The 16,589-nt window shown below is 43.8% G+C and overlaps 1 protein-coding gene across 4 annotated transcripts in view; it reads right to left on the reverse strand.

The window, feature by feature from the left end:
* Nucleotides 1-15,611, reverse strand: part of ACTR8 (ARP8 actin related protein 8 homolog) — a 34,284-nt gene extending 18,673 nt beyond the window's left edge. For all 4 annotated transcript variants that reach the window (XR_002773282.1, XM_023512968.1, XM_012804988.2 and 1 more), the window contains exons 1-10: nucleotides 15,461-15,611; nucleotides 9,838-10,008; nucleotides 9,190-9,300; nucleotides 8,444-8,548; nucleotides 7,389-7,562; nucleotides 6,847-6,940; nucleotides 6,257-6,389; nucleotides 4,531-4,684; nucleotides 2,771-2,866; nucleotides 2,138-2,278 (exon numbers count right to left, since the gene is read on the reverse strand). Coding sequence is in view for 3 of the 4 variants with exons in the window: in XM_023512968.1 (XP_023368736.1) it covers nucleotides 2,138-2,278; nucleotides 2,771-2,866; nucleotides 4,531-4,684; nucleotides 6,257-6,389; nucleotides 6,847-6,940; nucleotides 7,389-7,562; nucleotides 8,444-8,548; nucleotides 9,190-9,300; nucleotides 9,838-10,008; nucleotides 15,461-15,583 (1,302 nt within the window). In the remaining variant the exon portion in view is untranslated. The remainder of the gene's footprint in view (nucleotides 1-2,137; nucleotides 2,279-2,770; nucleotides 2,867-4,530; nucleotides 4,685-6,256; nucleotides 6,390-6,846; nucleotides 6,941-7,388; nucleotides 7,563-8,443; nucleotides 8,549-9,189; nucleotides 9,301-9,837; nucleotides 10,009-15,460) is intronic.
* Between the last annotated feature and the right edge of the window lie 978 nt (nucleotides 15,612-16,589).

The following is a 16,589-nucleotide window of genomic DNA, read 5'->3' on the forward strand; positions in this document are numbered from 1 at the left end:
TGTCTTCATTATCAAAATTGAGTACATAGGATTCATGCTTCTCCATTCTTGTGATGCTTTACTAAGAATGTCCACTTCCATCCAGGTTAATACAAAGGCTGTAAAGTCTTCATTTTTTTTTTTTTTCTCATTTTGTCACCTTTTGTTCATTCAAGACCAGCAAAACCATCTTTTGGGACTTGTTGGTAGAGGATATTTGCTGGTGAGTGCTACCAGACATTTAATGAGAAGGAATTGCTATGAAAATAAAGAAAAAAAAAAAGGCCAGGCACAGCAGCTCCCACCTGTACTCCCAGCTCTTCAGGAGGTCAAAGTGAGAGGATAGCTTGAGACCAAGTTGATCAACTTGAAAGACCCCTGTCTCTTTAAAACAAAAAAATTATGTCTCAAAAAAAATAAATAAAAATTTAAAAAGTGGACAAAAGACATGAACAGAAGCTGTTCGAAAGAAGATAGGCTAAGGGCCAATAAATACAAGAAAAAATATTCGTTCCCGGCTGGGTGCCTGTAGCTCAGCGGCTAGGGCGCCAGCTACATACACCAGTACTGCTGGTTTCGAACACAGCTTGGGCCTGCCAAACAACGACAACTACAACAAAAAAATAGCTGAGCACTGTGGTGGGTGCCTGTTGTCCCAGTTACTTGGGAGGCTGAGGCAAAAGAATTGCTTAAGCCCGAGAGTTGGAGGTTGCTGTGAGCTGTGACACTACAGCACTCTACTAAGGGAGACACAGTAAGACTCTGTCTCAAAAAAAGAAAAAGAAAAAGAAAAAATATTCATTGCCTCTAATCATTAGGGAAATGCAAATCAAAACCACAATGAGAAATCACCTAACTTTGGTGATTGACTTTTATCAAAAAGTCCCCAAATCAGAGAAGCTGGTATGGATGCAGAGAGAAAGGAACACTAATGCACTGTTAGTGGGACTGCAAACCAGTACATCCTCTTTGGAAAGTAGTACGGAGATACCTCACAGAACTACCTCAAACGATAGAACCAGCAGTCCCACTATTGGATATTTACCCAAAGGAAAAAAAGTGATTTTTATAAAAAAGACACTTGGATTTGAATGTTTATAGCAGCACAATTTACAACTGCAAAGATTTGAAAACAACCCAAGTGCCCACCAAAACATGAATGGATTAATAAAATGTGGTATATGCACACTATGGAGTATTACTTGGCCATAAAAAAGTGAACTAATACCTTTTGTAACAACCTAGATGGAAATGGAAACCATCCTCCTAAGTGACGTGTCAAAGAATGGAAAAACAATTACTACACGTGCCCTTCACTTTTAACATGGAAGTAAATGATCAACACGCATGTGCACTTGGTAGTAAAATTCAGTGAAAACCAAGCAGGTGGAAAGGGTGGGCGGAGGATGAGTGAATTCACACCAATGGGCACAATGCGTACTACCTAGGCAATAGAGGTAATTATAACCTTGACTCAAACTGTACAAAAGTAATGCATGTAACCAAAACGTCTGGACCCCATAACATTCTGAAATTTAAAAATAAAATAGATGACATTTTACTAAAAATACTACTCTGAATACTAATATTGAGATGTAAATAGTCTAAGTAAATAACATAAGCCAAAAGGGAAGCGTCTTCATTAAGTTAGCTTTTAAAAATAAGGACTGGTGATTGGAAAATTAGGTTAATGTTTAAATAGAGAAATCTGTCATCCAGATTTTCAATTCAGATCTCAGTCGAGCTCTACTTATCTTTTTCTTTTACTTTTGTGAGACAGTCTCTCTCTGTCGCCCTGGCTAGAGTGCCATGGCCCCAGCCCAGCTTACAGCAATGTCAAATTCCTGGGCTCAGCCTCCCAAGCAGCTGGACTACATACATGCGCCACCAGTCCTGGTTAATTTTTCTATTTTTAGTAGAGATGGGCTTGGCTTTGCTCAGGCTGGTTTCGAACTCCTGGCCTCAAATGATCCTCCTGCCTCAGCCTCCCAGAGTGCTAGAACTGTGAGCCACCATTCCAGCCCAGCTCCTCTTCTAAAAGCAGTATCAGTGTTAGTATGCTGGGAGACTGCAGTGATTGCAAAGTTCTATTAACTCTGGCAACACTTCTCCTTCAGGGATAAAGCTGTCTTCCTTTCCCACCAGCACTGCTATAAACCTGTTCCTGCTTGCTCTGAGTGGCCAGAAGGTACTGTTCATCGTGAGGGTCCTCAGGGTCACCCTGGGATCTGTGCTGCAAAATCGTCATCTTCTGTCCAACAATTCCAAAAGTCGCTGGGTAAAACAAAGCCATTGGAGCCTGTGAATGGAAGGAAAAGAGTGATCAACAAAAGACACTCCCTCCTGAAAAAAACGACCCACTGTATCTTGTTCTTCCAAAACCAAAACTAGCACATCAGATTCTTTAGGTCAGACTGGGCAGCACGCCCTTCTGGGGAGGAGCATTTTTTCTTCCATGTATGACATGGCAGAACACTCAACTCATCATCCAAATTCGTGGGTCTCTGATACCATCTGAAAGAAGTCTCAAAGCAAATATAAAATAAGTTCCTCATAACCCAGTTTATAATCCCATAACGGGGCCTCTCTAACAACTCATCACATAGAGGTTAAGATGCTCCTCAGCTCTGTTCTCATCTATTCTGTCAGTGGCTTAAATGTCGGTTTAGTGGATAATTTTACAATCTACTTATATTCTGACCTCACAGTATTTCTATCAAGTACAAATTCAGTTTCACTGAACCTGTATGGCTTTCCTTCTACCCATGGAAATATATATATCTACATGTACCTGGAGTTTTTCGTCTCCTAATCGAAACTGGTAAAGAAGGGCAGGAGAATCTGGATGTCGAATCTGAAACTCATGGTCCTGAAGCCCAGAGATGTCCTGATTCCAGGAAAAGATACTGTCAGTGAATTAGTAAAAATGATATAAACTCTTCAAATTATGCATAAGCCTCTTCATTAGTTAAACAGCAACAGCACCTATAAAAAGGCTCCCCTACAACTTTCTTTTTTTTTTTTTTTTTTAGAGACAGAGTCTCACTTTATCACCTTCGGTAGAGTGACGTGGTGTCACAGCTCTCAGCAACCTCCAGCTCTTGGGCTTAGGTGATTCTCTTGCCTCAGCCTCCCAAGTAGCTAGGACAACAGGCGCCCACCACAACACCCGGCTATTTTTTTTCTGTTGCAGTTTGGCCTGGGCCGGGCCCAAACCCGTCACCCTCAGCATATAGGGCCGGTGCCCCACTCACTGAGCCATAGGCGCCACCCTCAACTTTTTTTAAGAGACAGTTGATTAGGCTGGAAGGCAATGGTGCCATCGCAGCTCATTACAGCCTAGAATTCTTGAGTTTAAGCAGGGGTCCTCAAACTTTTTAAACAGGGAGCCAGTTCACTGTCCCTCAGACCATTGCAGGGCTAGACTGTGGGTCCCGGGACGAGTCAGTTGCTAAGCAGGACAGGCAGTGGCAGCAAAAACACCCGGTAGGCCTGGATAAATGTCCTAGGTGGGCCGCATGTGGCCCGCGGGCCGTAGTTTGAGGACACCTAGTTTAAGTGATTCTCCTGCCTCAGCCTCTTAAGTATCTGGGACTGTAGGTGTGCACCACCATAACTAGCTAATTTTTGTTTTTGTTTTCTGTAGAGATAGGGTCTCATTACTATTGCCCAGGCAGGTCTTGAACTCTTAGCCTCAAGTGATCCTCCCAAAGCGTGAGATTACAGGTCTAAGTCACCACACCCAGCCCACCCTACAACTTTTTAATACTCTCAGTATAACTTAATAAAATGAGAGTTCAATTACTGCTTTCTCATTTAACATCTCTGAAATTTCCAATCTGCATTTTTTTCCCACTATCAACATATGTCAATATAAGCAATGATCCAAATCAAGAAGCAAATTCCCTTAATAACTGGAAAATTTAGTGTCTTTAAGTTTCCCAATGTTTTTTAAAAATTTAGAATATTACCTGAAAAAAGTAAAAAATAACAAAGTCCAAAACAAAAAAGTAAAAAAGATAGCAATCCATATATAACAGTGATTAAATACTGACTGCTCATAATATTAAGTGCTTCAAATTGTAACATTTAATTACATGCAGACCTAAATATGTATCAGCTATATTCATTACACCTGTCTTCAGACTTTATCAGAATGATGAGACTTCTAAAGAGAGCAATTTGCTTAACTCTTTCCTAAATAAGTTAAGCTGTGTTTTCCACAGCCTGAAACATATCTTCACCTCTCTGACCTTACCAAAAAGTTCTGAGTCCTTATGTGCTTCAGCTTCAAGGATTTACCAACTTGGATTGAGAGGGCAGCATAACATTGTTAACTTTTTATTTTTAATTAGAGATGGGGGTCTCACTCTTGCTCAGGCTGATCTCGAAATTATGAGCTCGAGCAATCCACCCATCTCGGCCTCCCAGAGTGCTACGATTACGGGTGTGAGCCACCATGCTTGGCCACTGTTAACTTTTTTGTTAAATGTTAAAGTATCTTTTAAATATCTTAATTTTTTCCTAGAAACAAATTTATTTTGCTCCCACCTGATCTAAGTGACAAAAAGTTTCTTTAAGGTGCTGCAGAAGAAGGCAATCCATTTTATTCGTTAACTGGCATTCTCTGTAAGGGAACCCAGCTCGCTGCATTAGCCAGTAAAAACATCTTGACACATCAGATCCCCCATATGCCAGACAGAGCCTACATTAAACAAAAAGAGCAGATGGTTAATCTCTTGGTTAAGAAGGTACAAAGGGTATTTTAAGAACTCATTAAGCACAGTGAAACACAGGAAGTTTCAAGAAAAGCTCAGAGAAAACTACCAAGTAACTGAAGGTTTCTACAATTTGGAAAGACCTCTGTTACCTCCATTCTATTATTTTACTGGTAGGAAACCTTGGGTCTAGCATTTTCTCCATACTTTGAGAATAAGTGGCAGTAGATAATTTGAACAATGCATGAGCCAAAATAACTCATACTGGGTTTTAGAATGCATTGTAACTTGGGGTGGGAGGTAGCAGATTAACCAATCTCACAGACCATTTGGCACCTTGTTCAAATTTGTTTCTCTACATAATTACCTATGAGGAACAGGAAAAAATTAAAGCATCCTCAGAGACAAAAGAAGATTATCTTTTTTTTCTTTTTTTTTGAGACAGAGTCTTATTATGTTGCCCTTGGTAGAGTGCTGTGGTGTCACAGCTCACAGCAACCTCAAACTCTTGGGCTTAAGCGCTTGCCTCAGCCTCCCAAGTAGCTGGGACTACAGGCACCCACCACAACGCCTGGCTATTTTCTTATTGCAGTTGTCACTGTTGTTCAGCTGGTCCAGGCTGGGCTCAAACCTGCCAGCGTCAATGCATGTGGATGGTGCTGTAACCACTGTGCTATGGGTGCTGAGCCAGAAGACGACCTCTTAAGAGCACAAAATGCTGCAGAGAAACTATCCTGGCACTGCCTGAGAGTGCTCACCCGTGTCAGGCTTACCCAACCAATGGAGGACAAGTGCTACACCTGCTCCTGATGGTTACGTTATTAACTTGTGTTATTATCAGAAAGTTATTAATCAGTCATAAACACCATTATGAAGAGAAAGGTAGATACTCAAAAAACACTAGCTATCTAGAGAATTCAGATCTGAAAATAACCTTATTTTCTGCTGCGTGACTTTCCTAACGAAAGCTTTGCTGTGAGAGTGTGATTAGTATCTCCATGCCAAAGCACAACGAAAGACATGATGCTAACCTTTTCAAACACCAGCACACAAGACAAACCTGGATTTTCAGGGGCTGCTGAGGTAATTCTCTATTAGAAACAGGAAGGGTGGCTCGGCGCCTATAGCTCAACTGGCTAAGGCGCCAGCCACGTACACCTAGGGTGGCAGGTTTGAATCCAGCCCGGACCTGCCAAACAACAATGACGGCTGCAACCAAAGAATAGCTGGGCGTTGTGGCGGGCGCCTGTGGTCCCAGCTTTGGGAGGCTGAGGCAGGAGACTCGCTTGAGCCCAGGAGTTGGAGGTTGCTGTGAGCTGTGATGCCACAGCACTCTACCCAGGGGGACAGCTTGAGGCTCTGTCTCAAAAAAAAAAAAAAAAAAAAAAGAAACAGGAAGGGTAAAATAATTTGTTTTATCCTTGCTAGAATTTGCTTTTCCACAATCTTGCTGGTTTCCTATGCAGACAAAATTTCTTATAATTTCTAACTTGTGATTTCTAGTTGAAAAGACTGTGAGGGGAGAGACGGTGCAGAGTGTGAACGCCTAAGTTCCTTACCGAGTGTTCCGATGAGACACTCCATCCTCCACACAGCAGACGCTTGTCTTCTGGTCCCCAACATCTACAATACAAGTGCTGCTTAAGCCACTTCCAAAGGTGGCACACACAGACTCCTGATGGACCACAATTCCTGAAGCAGGAAAAAAAGGCAGAGAAATAATCCGCTGAGAAGCACTAAAGACCCTAAAACAACTAATCAACTCAAGTCATGAACCTGGAACCACTGGGCAAGACTGGCAACAGTGTTGGTCCTTTTAGGAAAAGCATTTAGATCAGTGGTTCTCAACCTTCCTAATGCCATGAGCCTTTACTACAGTTCCTCATATTGTGGTGACCCCCCAACCACAAAATTATTTTCATTGCTACTTCATAACTGTAATTTTGCTATTATGAATTGTAATGTAAGTATCTGATATGCAGGATGCTCTTAGGTTACCCTTGTGAAAGGGTCGTTCGACCACCAAAGGGGTCGTGACCCACAGGTTGAGAACCGTTGATTTAAACAAATGAGTGAATTAGATTAATCCTGTCACTGAAAAAGGGAAACTAATTTATTTAAAGTAGATTTCACTGGATATCAAACATACCTGAAAAACCCATCTTCATTAGTATCATATTCACTAGTTCTTTCACATGCTGTTTATTATAGATATCAGGAATTAGCAAGATACATCTGTAATACTAAAAAGAACAAAGAAAAAAAGGATGAAAGGGTTACTATTTAAGTCCAGACAAGCACACTTGTCTTCAGAAAGGATTCTGTCCAAACGAGTAGCACCCATGGTGAAAGACCCAACATAACAAACAGCTCAAACCTCTGTGCTATCCTTTGAGTTTTATGAAAAAACTGAAATTGCTATCTTTTCCCTCTCTTGGAATCATTTAAAACTTATGAAAGAAAAAACAAAACAATTGATAAGTCTGAGTAAGGTCCAGAAAGAAGGCATAAACCTAAGCTTGCTGATTTCAGAGCACTGGAGAGACACAAACAGAGTAAGAAAAAGAGAAACGATGGGGGTGGGGACAGAAGATACCATCCTTACAGCTGAGAATGCTTCAAGGACACTATATTACAAATGACTTTTATTAATCTCTAAAGCAATCCAAATACCTGGGAATTTTAGCTTACCTTCAAATCTTTCAGTGGGATTTCTAGGTATTTTTGTATTGCATGAGACCATATTACTTCAATATCTGCCAGAACAGCTGTAAGGGAGCCCCCAGGGCCTGGGTGAATGTTTAACTGACCTCTCCTGATAGGCCAGTGAATATTGTAGCAGTCCAATGGATTAACATACAAGGCCTAGAAAATGAGGGAGGGAGATGCGGGTATTGTTAAAACTTCTCTCAGGTTTTTCTCAATTCATATCCAAAAATCTAAATCCAGAAATTATCATTAGCATTAGCTGACTCTTCCAAATGAAGAGAAGCGAAGTATGCAACATTTTAGGAGTCAGTGTGACTATCTGGTCCTCAAAGAGGGTTACGGAATACCAGGGAACAACTGGAACCAAATGGTCAAGTAAGTGAGTTTTGTAAAGATGGTAGTCAGTTAGGTCTCTATAGTGAAGTAACAGAAAAAGTATTAACTCATGGTTTTTTAGTGAGGACAGAAGTCAATCTCTCTCTGCCTTTACTTCTCTTGCTGGCCCCCTTTCTGTTTTCTCAAGCCATTGGACCAGATCAAAAAGAAATGTAAATTCTTTCTCTTTATATTTCACCAGCTCCTTTCCCTTTTAGAATTTGTTTCTTCAGCCTCAAGGTATTCCTGAGCGTCCCGGAGGAACAAAGGAATATAAGCCATCGAGACCCAAGACTGTGAACATCTGGAAAAATGTCTTCAGTCTTGCTGGAGGAAAAAAAAGGACACAGCATTCACATTCAGCACACCTTCTGAACTTGGTGCAGTTACCTTCTTGGTCCCCTTAAATTCAGCTACTCACTAGACCTCAGGGGGGCATGCTTTCTTTCTCGGGGATGCTGTTTCTTGCCCCTTTTCCCTCTCTTTCCCTTCTCCCCCACTTCTAAAATATAAAACAAACTTATACTTTTACATCCTAATCTTGGCCTAGAGAAATTCTTTACTTGTCCCCTTCACAGCACCTACTGAGCTTTCCTAAACCTAACAAGCTTTAGGAGGATCAGGTTTCTTTTCTTCCATTACATTGTAAAGAAGTTTCCTACCTCTTCTCCTACCAAATACTCAGGGTGATGAGATGTGTTCGTCCACTTATTTCCAGAACAGTGATCTAAAATTGCAGGTCGCATCTGTTTATTGTAGGAACGTGTCTGAAAAGAAAAATTATCAAAAAACTATCTGAATGTATACAAGAAAAGGGGGGCCGTATAAGAGTCCCTTTTTTCCTCTCTCCCCAGACCAGACACAAATGGCAAATTTTAGTTAGATAAATCCAAGATTTGTGGCAAAATGCGAACTGGTCAAGAAAGTATTCTCTTGTCCTTTTCCACAATCTTGATTTTTCCAACAATTTTAACACCTAGGCTGTGATTCACAGCCGGTTCACAATTAACACTATATTCTGCTTAAAGTTGAACACAAACTTATATATAACCCAGACTCTTGTACATTCCTAATAGTACTGGTTAACCATGATAAGTTGGAGGATGCAGCAAGAAAATAGCTCCCCACCAAGACCCTGGAATTATACATACTCAAGTGTAAAGTTTCATCAAGTTGCCTTAAGAAACATCACCTTATAAATTATATGGCCTCCCTAAGCACTTATGACACTGATTCAGGTATTCCCGAAGTTCTGATTCAGGTATTCCCAAAGTAGTTATGAAGGGATTACCTTCCTTTTTAAGGAAATCTCATCTTATTATTTGCATATTTGATATAAGAGGAATAAGTGAGAGCCATCATGATATAAAGTGGTAGCAAAAGAATAAATCTGAAGAGGTGACTGAACCTGTTCAGGGGACACAGGAATCCGTCTTGTACCATTTGACATCTTTTTAGACCATATTGCTTGGTCCACCATTTTAAGGCCATTTTGTCTTTGCTCATTACTTTCAGGTTTCTGGGGGGAAAAATAAAAGATGACTAGTATAAAAGATTTAGTGAAAAGAGAAAGCAATTTGGCAAACTACTAATTTAACCCATCAATATGAAATGTTCCCTCATCAACAAGTAGCATTTTCTTTGTATTTGTTGTATGTATTAATCTTAAGAATTCCAAGTAATCTTGTATTACAAATAAAAAAGTCAAAAGGTGGCTTGGCACTTATATCACAGTGGTTATAGCGCCAGCCACATATACCAAGGGTGGTGGGTTCAAACCCAGCCTGGGCCAGCTAAAACAACAATGACAACTGCAACAAAAAATAGCTGGGCATTGTGGCGGGCACCTGTAGTCCCAGCTACTTGGGAGGCTGAGGCAAGATAATCACTTGAGCCCATAAGTTTGACGTTACTGTGAGTTGTGATGCCACAGCACTCTACGGAGGAAACATAGTGAGACTCTGTAAGACTCCCAGGTACATATGAGTGTCTAAGCCTCCCAGGGAAGTAACCATAACCTTGGGCTTTCTCCCTGGGTCCTCCATTTCTAACTTACATTTAGTCCCTCCCTTAGGAGCCAATTGTCCTTGTACAGAGGCTGCCCTTGTTGTTTGTGCCTTCGTGCAATGACATGAGGAACGCTGACAGGAAGTGTGTCAGTGGCCCGACCAATCCTTAAGGTTGTTGAACCTGGGTGTATGACAACGATGAAGTTGCTCTGAATTTGCTGCAAATATAAAACATAGACACATGACCTTAGTAAATAACACATAAATGACAAGTTAAATAACATACAGGTACCAAGTTAAACTAACAAGTTAGTTTCCTATAAAAATCATTAGACTCAAAGGTATAATAATTCAGTTAAAGTAGTTCTTTGAGTGGTATTCAATTACTTCTCTCTACCTGGACACAAATTCATTTTGTATCTCTGTGTTCCCTCAGACTGATTCACAGTATAGAGTTTATCAAATACGTCTAAATGAGTAAAACCAAAATTATCCAATCCAAGTCAACATATATAATTATTGAGTATTTATGCACGAGGCACTGCAGGTGCAATGATAACTAAGATAAAGTCCCTGCTATCAAAGAACTTTCCATCTACTAAAGAAAATAGTTGGCCCGGTGCTTATAGTTGAAGCAGCTAAGGCACCAGCCACATACACCAGAGCTGGCAGGTTCAAATCCAGCCTGGGCCTGCCAAACAAAGATGACAACTGCAACCAAAATATAGCCGGGCATTGTGGCGGGCACCTGTAGTCCCAGCTACTCGGAGGCTGAGGCAAGAGAATCGCTTAAGCCCAGGAGTTGGAGCTTGCTGTGAGCTGTGATGCCACAGCACTCTAAACAGGGCAACAGCTTGAGGCTCTGTCTCCAAAAAAGAAAGAAAGGAAACAGTTAAACATGGAATAAAAGAGTATGGAGAACACTATGTCTTGGGTTCCATAAATATGAATCACCTAAAGATGTTCATGGAAACAAAAAATAGACCCTCAGCCTCCACTAAAAACTTTCTAATCTCAAATCTCCAAGGAGAGAGCCCAGGAATTGGCAATTTTAAAAACCTCCAGAAGTGACTAACGTGATTGCTCAGGCTTAATAACCAGTAGTCAAAGAGGACAGGGAAGAAATTAATGTAAGGATAGAATGTTAGGTTGTAATGCTAGAAACTAAAGCTTTGGCTCGGCGCCTGTGGCTCAAGTGGCTAAGGTGCCAGCCACATACACCTAAGGTGGAGGGTTCAAATCCAGCCCGGGTCCGCCAAACAACAATGATGGCTGCAACCAAAAAAAAAAAAAAATACCCGGGCATTGTGGCGGGCGCCTGTGGTCCCAGCTACTTGGGAGGCGGAGGCAGGAGACTCCCCTGAGCCCAGGAGTTGGAAGTTGCTGTCAGCTGTGATACCACGGTACTCTACCCAGGGGGACAGCTTGAGGCTCTGTCTCAAAAAAGAAACTACACTTTTATACATTAACCACTTCAGAGTATGTTCACAAACTGCATTTTGGTCGTTGACAATGCCTTACCATTGTTGGTTAAGGGCTACTTACATGATCTTGCAAAAGCTTGGGGCTAAAAAGCTAGAGTTTACAATTCTATCCTTAGAAGTCAGAAACTTTGTGACCTTTTACAATCCATTCCTGGGTGATGGTAAACAAGAACAAACCAGTACAATCCAGGATGGTGAGTGATGCCTGGGAGCTTTACTTTTACATGATGTTTGTTTCCCCCACATAATTTTCCTTTTCTTTCTTTCTTTCTTTTTTTTGAGACAGAGCTTCAAGCTGTTGCCCTGGGTAGAGTGCCATAACATCACAGCTCACAGCAACCTCCAACACCTGGGCTCAAGAGATTCTCCTGCCTCTACCTCCCAAGTAGCTGGGACTATAGGCACCTGCCACAACACCAGGCTGTTTTTTGGTTGCAACCATCATTGTTGTTTGGTGGGCCCGGGCTGGATTCAAACCCGCCAGCTCAGGTGTATGTGGCTGGAGCCTTAGCCACTTGAGCCACAGGTGCCGAGCCACCCCTACATAATTTTCAAGGGGGCAGAATCTCAATTACTTGGGGAGAATCTTTATCACATAAACTTGTTGCACGGCTTAGAGTTTCACCAAGGAGTAATGAGAAGGGACTCTGGCAATGCCTCTGACAACAAGGATCCCCCTGTTGAGAACCACAGCGCCAGCCTGACCCTCAGCACCTACTCTTCTATAGCAATGAAAATAATTTTATGGGCTCGATGCCTGTGGCTCAAGTGGCTAAGGCACCAGCCACATACACCTAAGGTGGTGGGTTCGAATCCAGCCAGGGCCCGCCAAACAACAATGATGGCTGCAACAAAAAAAATAGCTGGGCGTTGTGGCGGGCGCCTGTGGTCCCAGCTACTTGGGAGGCGGAGGCAGGAGACTCGCTTGAGCCCAGGAATTGGAGGTTGCTGTGAGCTGTGAGGCCACAGCACTCTACCCAGGGGGACAGCTTGAGGCTCTGTCTCAAAAAAAAAAAAGAAAAGAAAAGAATTTTATGGTTGGGGGGTCACCACAACATGAGGAACTGTATTAAAGGGTCACGGGATTAAGAAGGTTGAGAACCACTGTTCTAGAGTCTAGAACTGCTTCCTTTTCTGTCTCTTTAATTCTCTTTATCCAGATGCCTCTAGATCCTCTATCAGGCGTCTTCAAACTACGGCCCACAGGCCACATGCAGCCCGCCTAGGACATTTATCCAGCCCACTGGGGGTTTTTGCTGCCGCTGCCTGTCCTACTTAGCAGCTGATTCGTCCCGGGGCCCGCAGTCCGGCCCTCCAATGGTCTGAGGGACAGTGAACTGGCCCCTGATTAAAAAGTTTGAGGACCCCTGTGAGTCTAACTTGAAGACTTCGGAGCCTTTCCACAAGCAATTCCGTTGCCTGAGGTGTTCCTTCTCCCTGCTAAATCTTACTACTCCTTTCAGGTCTGAAGTTAGACTAGGTCAGACTAGGTCTTTTGGTCTCCTGGCAATATGATCTTACAGCATCCCTTCATGACTTTTATCACTCTTGTAATTATCTGTGTGACCTCCCAACAGACAGTAAACTTGGAACTAGGAACCACTTCTGTTTTGTTCACTACTCTATGCCAGCCCATGCTATGGGGCAGATTGGGAGGTATTTGTCCAATGATGATGGCATCACTCTCATGTGGCAAGGTTTTGTTGCAGTTTGGCCAGGCCAGTTTCAAAACCACCACCCTCGGTATATGGGGCCGGGGTCCTACTCACTGAGCCACAGGTGCTGCCCTCATGGCAGGGTTTTGAACAATACTTCCCAAGCTTTTTTGGGGGGCGGGGACAGAGCCTCAAGCTGTCACCCTGGGTAGAGTGCCATGGCGTCACACCTCATAGCAACCTCCAACTCCTGGGCTTAAGCAATTCTCTTGCCTCAGCCTCCCAAGTAGTTGGGACTACAGGTGCCCACCACAACACCCAGCTATTTTTTGGTTATAGTTGTCATTGTTGTTTGGCAGGCCCAAGCCGGATTCGAACCTGCCAGCTCTGGTGTATGTGGCTGGCGCCTTAGCCGCTTGAGCTACAGGCGCAAAGCCCTTCCCAAGCTTTTGTGTGCTATGGCAGACAAGATCTGTCCAACAGACTGGTGTAAACAGATGAGGCTGCTTGCCATCAGGAATCCCTATACCTCACTAATGGCACACTGATTAGGAAACTCCAGGGTAGTAAATGCGGTTTCCCAAATTATGGACAGACATTTTTTAATATTTACATTATTTATATTACTATGTTGGGGGAGGGGTAAACTACCAGTATACCCCACACATCATTTTCTGGATATTACAGTTTCAGGTAAGACTGAGTAAAAAAAGTTATTAAGCAAACAGTAGAGCTGCCATGTAGGATCTGGCAAAACCTGTACAAGTGACTGAAAAGTAACTGAAGGAAATGTTGCTATAGTAGTTACAGGCCAGAGTCTCAATTCACAGAACTGACTACAAATTCAGACCGCCACTCATTTGCTCTGGATGAATTTCCTACTTCATGGTTATTGTGAGGATTAAAGGAATTAATTATGTAGCAACGACTGAGGGCATGCTAGCTTTCAATGAAGAAAAGCCTTTCAAAGTTTTCCAGTGCCTTGGACGAAGCCACACTCTTTAGCTTAAATGACCTCACTGGTCAAAGATTTCACTGCTAAAATCTCCAGTCTTCTCCTTCAATTCTGTAACTGGCACCCCAATTTGCCAGCTGTGCCTTCAGTGCCACTCCTGGTGGCCCAGATCTCTTCTATGAGATTTCCTCCCTCTCCCTGGCTAGCTCCTAATACTCTTCAAGTCTTGGTATAGATGTTACTTCCTTTGAAGAAACTATCCCTGACTGTCAGCACTGGAGGTATTTGCTGTACATTCCAAGTATCATCCTCTGCACTAGGGCATTCCACACCAAACTGAGCTCTGCGGTCCCAATCCCAACTATGAGCGCTCTCTTCCCAATGCCAACCCTAGAAGGCAGAACTGGCAGGTAAGACCTTTACAGACCTGGCTTGCCCTCTTGATGAGTGGAGAAAACAGGCCTGTGCAACAGAATAACCATTCTGGGAGCTCACCATGTGCCTGGCACTGTGCTAGGTACTTCCTACTGCCATACCAGTTAGATTATTTATTATTCTTAACCTTTCTCAGGTGAAATTCTGATCATTTAACACCTCCTTATTTCTTCTGTGACCTGTACTTTGCCTCTGTCCAGTTTCCCATGGGAATATCCATGTGTGATTTACTAATTAGTAAGGCATGTGTATAAACAAAAGTCTCTTGCCTGCCATGCTATTGCGAATTACTTAACTCTAGTTTGGCTTAATCTTGTTGTTTTTGACATTCAATCTTTTAATGTCTATTTCTTTATTTATTTTTAGTGAGACTGTCTCATTTTATCGCCCTCGGTAGAATACCGTGGTGTCACAACTCACAGCAACCTCCAAACTCCTGGGCTTAGGCGATTCTCTCACCTCAGCCTCCCAAGTAGCTGGGACTACAGGCGCCCGCCACAACACGCGGCTATTTTTTTGTTGCAGTTTGGCCGGGGCAGGGTTTGAACCCACCACCCTCGGTATATGGGGCCGGCGCCCTACTCACTGAGCCACAGGCGCCACCTTTAATGTTTATTTAGACAAGTATCTACCTTTTCCTTGCTTCTAAGCTTAAAATGACTTCCTCCTTCTGCTACTTCCTTAACAATAGAAAAAGCTTCAACCTCGAACTTCATCCCTTAACAAATACAGCCTGACGCTCCCTGTGCTAAACTCTATCCGGAAGCATTTAAACCTCGCAGCACTAGGGAAATAGGTGCCATCACTGAGGTCGCTGGATGGCCGGGGAAGCTGGGCTCAGAGCCGGAGCCCGGCCACACACACTCTGCTGGGGCGGTGTGGGGACTCCGCCGCGCACGTGTTCCCCTCCCCCCACTCCCCCGGCGCACAAAGACCCGGGGAAGGGCAGAAAGGCCATCCCTCTTCAGTACCCACCAGTGGCTGGGACCTGCAAGACAGAGGCCCAAACCAGCCCGACGGCCCCTCGGTCCCAATAACCAGCCCGACAGCCCCTCGGTCCCAATCGGCCCTCCCCCAGGCCCGGAAGCGAGGACCCAGACAAAGGTACGGGTCCGAACCGAGACCCGCGCCCGTCGCCCACCTCCTGCAGCGACTCTGGCACCAGCGCAGGCACGATGGGCCGCTTCACTCCGCGCTGCTCCTTCTCCCTCTCCCCGCCCTTCTCTTTCCCGTTCTCCGCGTCTCCCTTCTCCGCCTGGGTCATCTTAGCCGCAGCTTGCAGTTTCCGCACCTTCCGGCTACCGCCACGGGAAATCCCCACTGCGCAGGCGCGCGGTTTGCTGCCCACAGTCAAGATGGCCGCCGCGGCGTCGTTCCCGAGGGTTCCGGAACGGCGGAAGGGCGGGGCAGTCAGAGAGCCGCAGTGTGGGGCGGTGGTGGCAACCGGGCTAGCGGCACAGTAGACGTGGGTTTTTCAGCGGCTACCGTGGGCCAGCCTATAACCAATGTCTCATTTCCTTCTGACAATGTTTCTTCTGCTGACTTCCCAAACGCCGTACATACTCTTCGTTCTTCTCGTACATCCATGCTCAGTCCGGCAGCCTTTCATTTTGGGAGTTCTCTAGGGGTAGGTTTCCTCCCCTTGCGCTCCTTGGACTACTTTATCCACTTATTGGCTTTAACTATGAAGATGACTCCCAAATATATATTTCCAGTTTGTGCCTCTCCCTGAGACCCAGACTAATAACCAACTACCTATTTGTTATCTCCATCTGGATATCTATAAGGAATGGCAAACTTGCACAGTATACCCTGTGTCTACAATGGAACTTCCCCCCGCCCCCCAACACACACTGAATTGGCCATCTCAGTAAATGTCATTTTGATTCTTCAGTTGTTCTCAGCTTCTACATCTAACTCATCAGCAAATCCTGCAGTCTTTTTTTTTTTCAAGTTCTGCAGTTTTTAAAACTCTATCCTGAATTCATCTGTTTCTCCATTGTTGACTCATGTAGAGCCTCTTAACTCAATTTCCTTGTCTTGTCCCCTTTTGATCTAATCTTCATACAGTTACCCAAGTTTAGTTTAAAATCTTATAGGGTAGTTAAGACAAGTGATACTGCTCGGCGCCTGTGGCTCAAGCCGCTAAGGCACCAGCCACATACACCTAAGGTTCGAATCCCTCAGCCCGGGCCCGCCAAACAACAATGATGGCTGCAACCAAAAAATGGCCAGGCGTTGTGGCGGGCGCCTGTAGTCCCAGCTACTTG

This window comes from Otolemur garnettii, unplaced genomic scaffold (assembly GCF_000181295.1).
Source record: "Otolemur garnettii isolate 467f Iridium unplaced genomic scaffold, OtoGar3 scaffold00032, whole genome shotgun sequence".
NCBI lineage: Eukaryota > Metazoa > Chordata > Mammalia > Primates > Galagidae > Otolemur > Otolemur garnettii.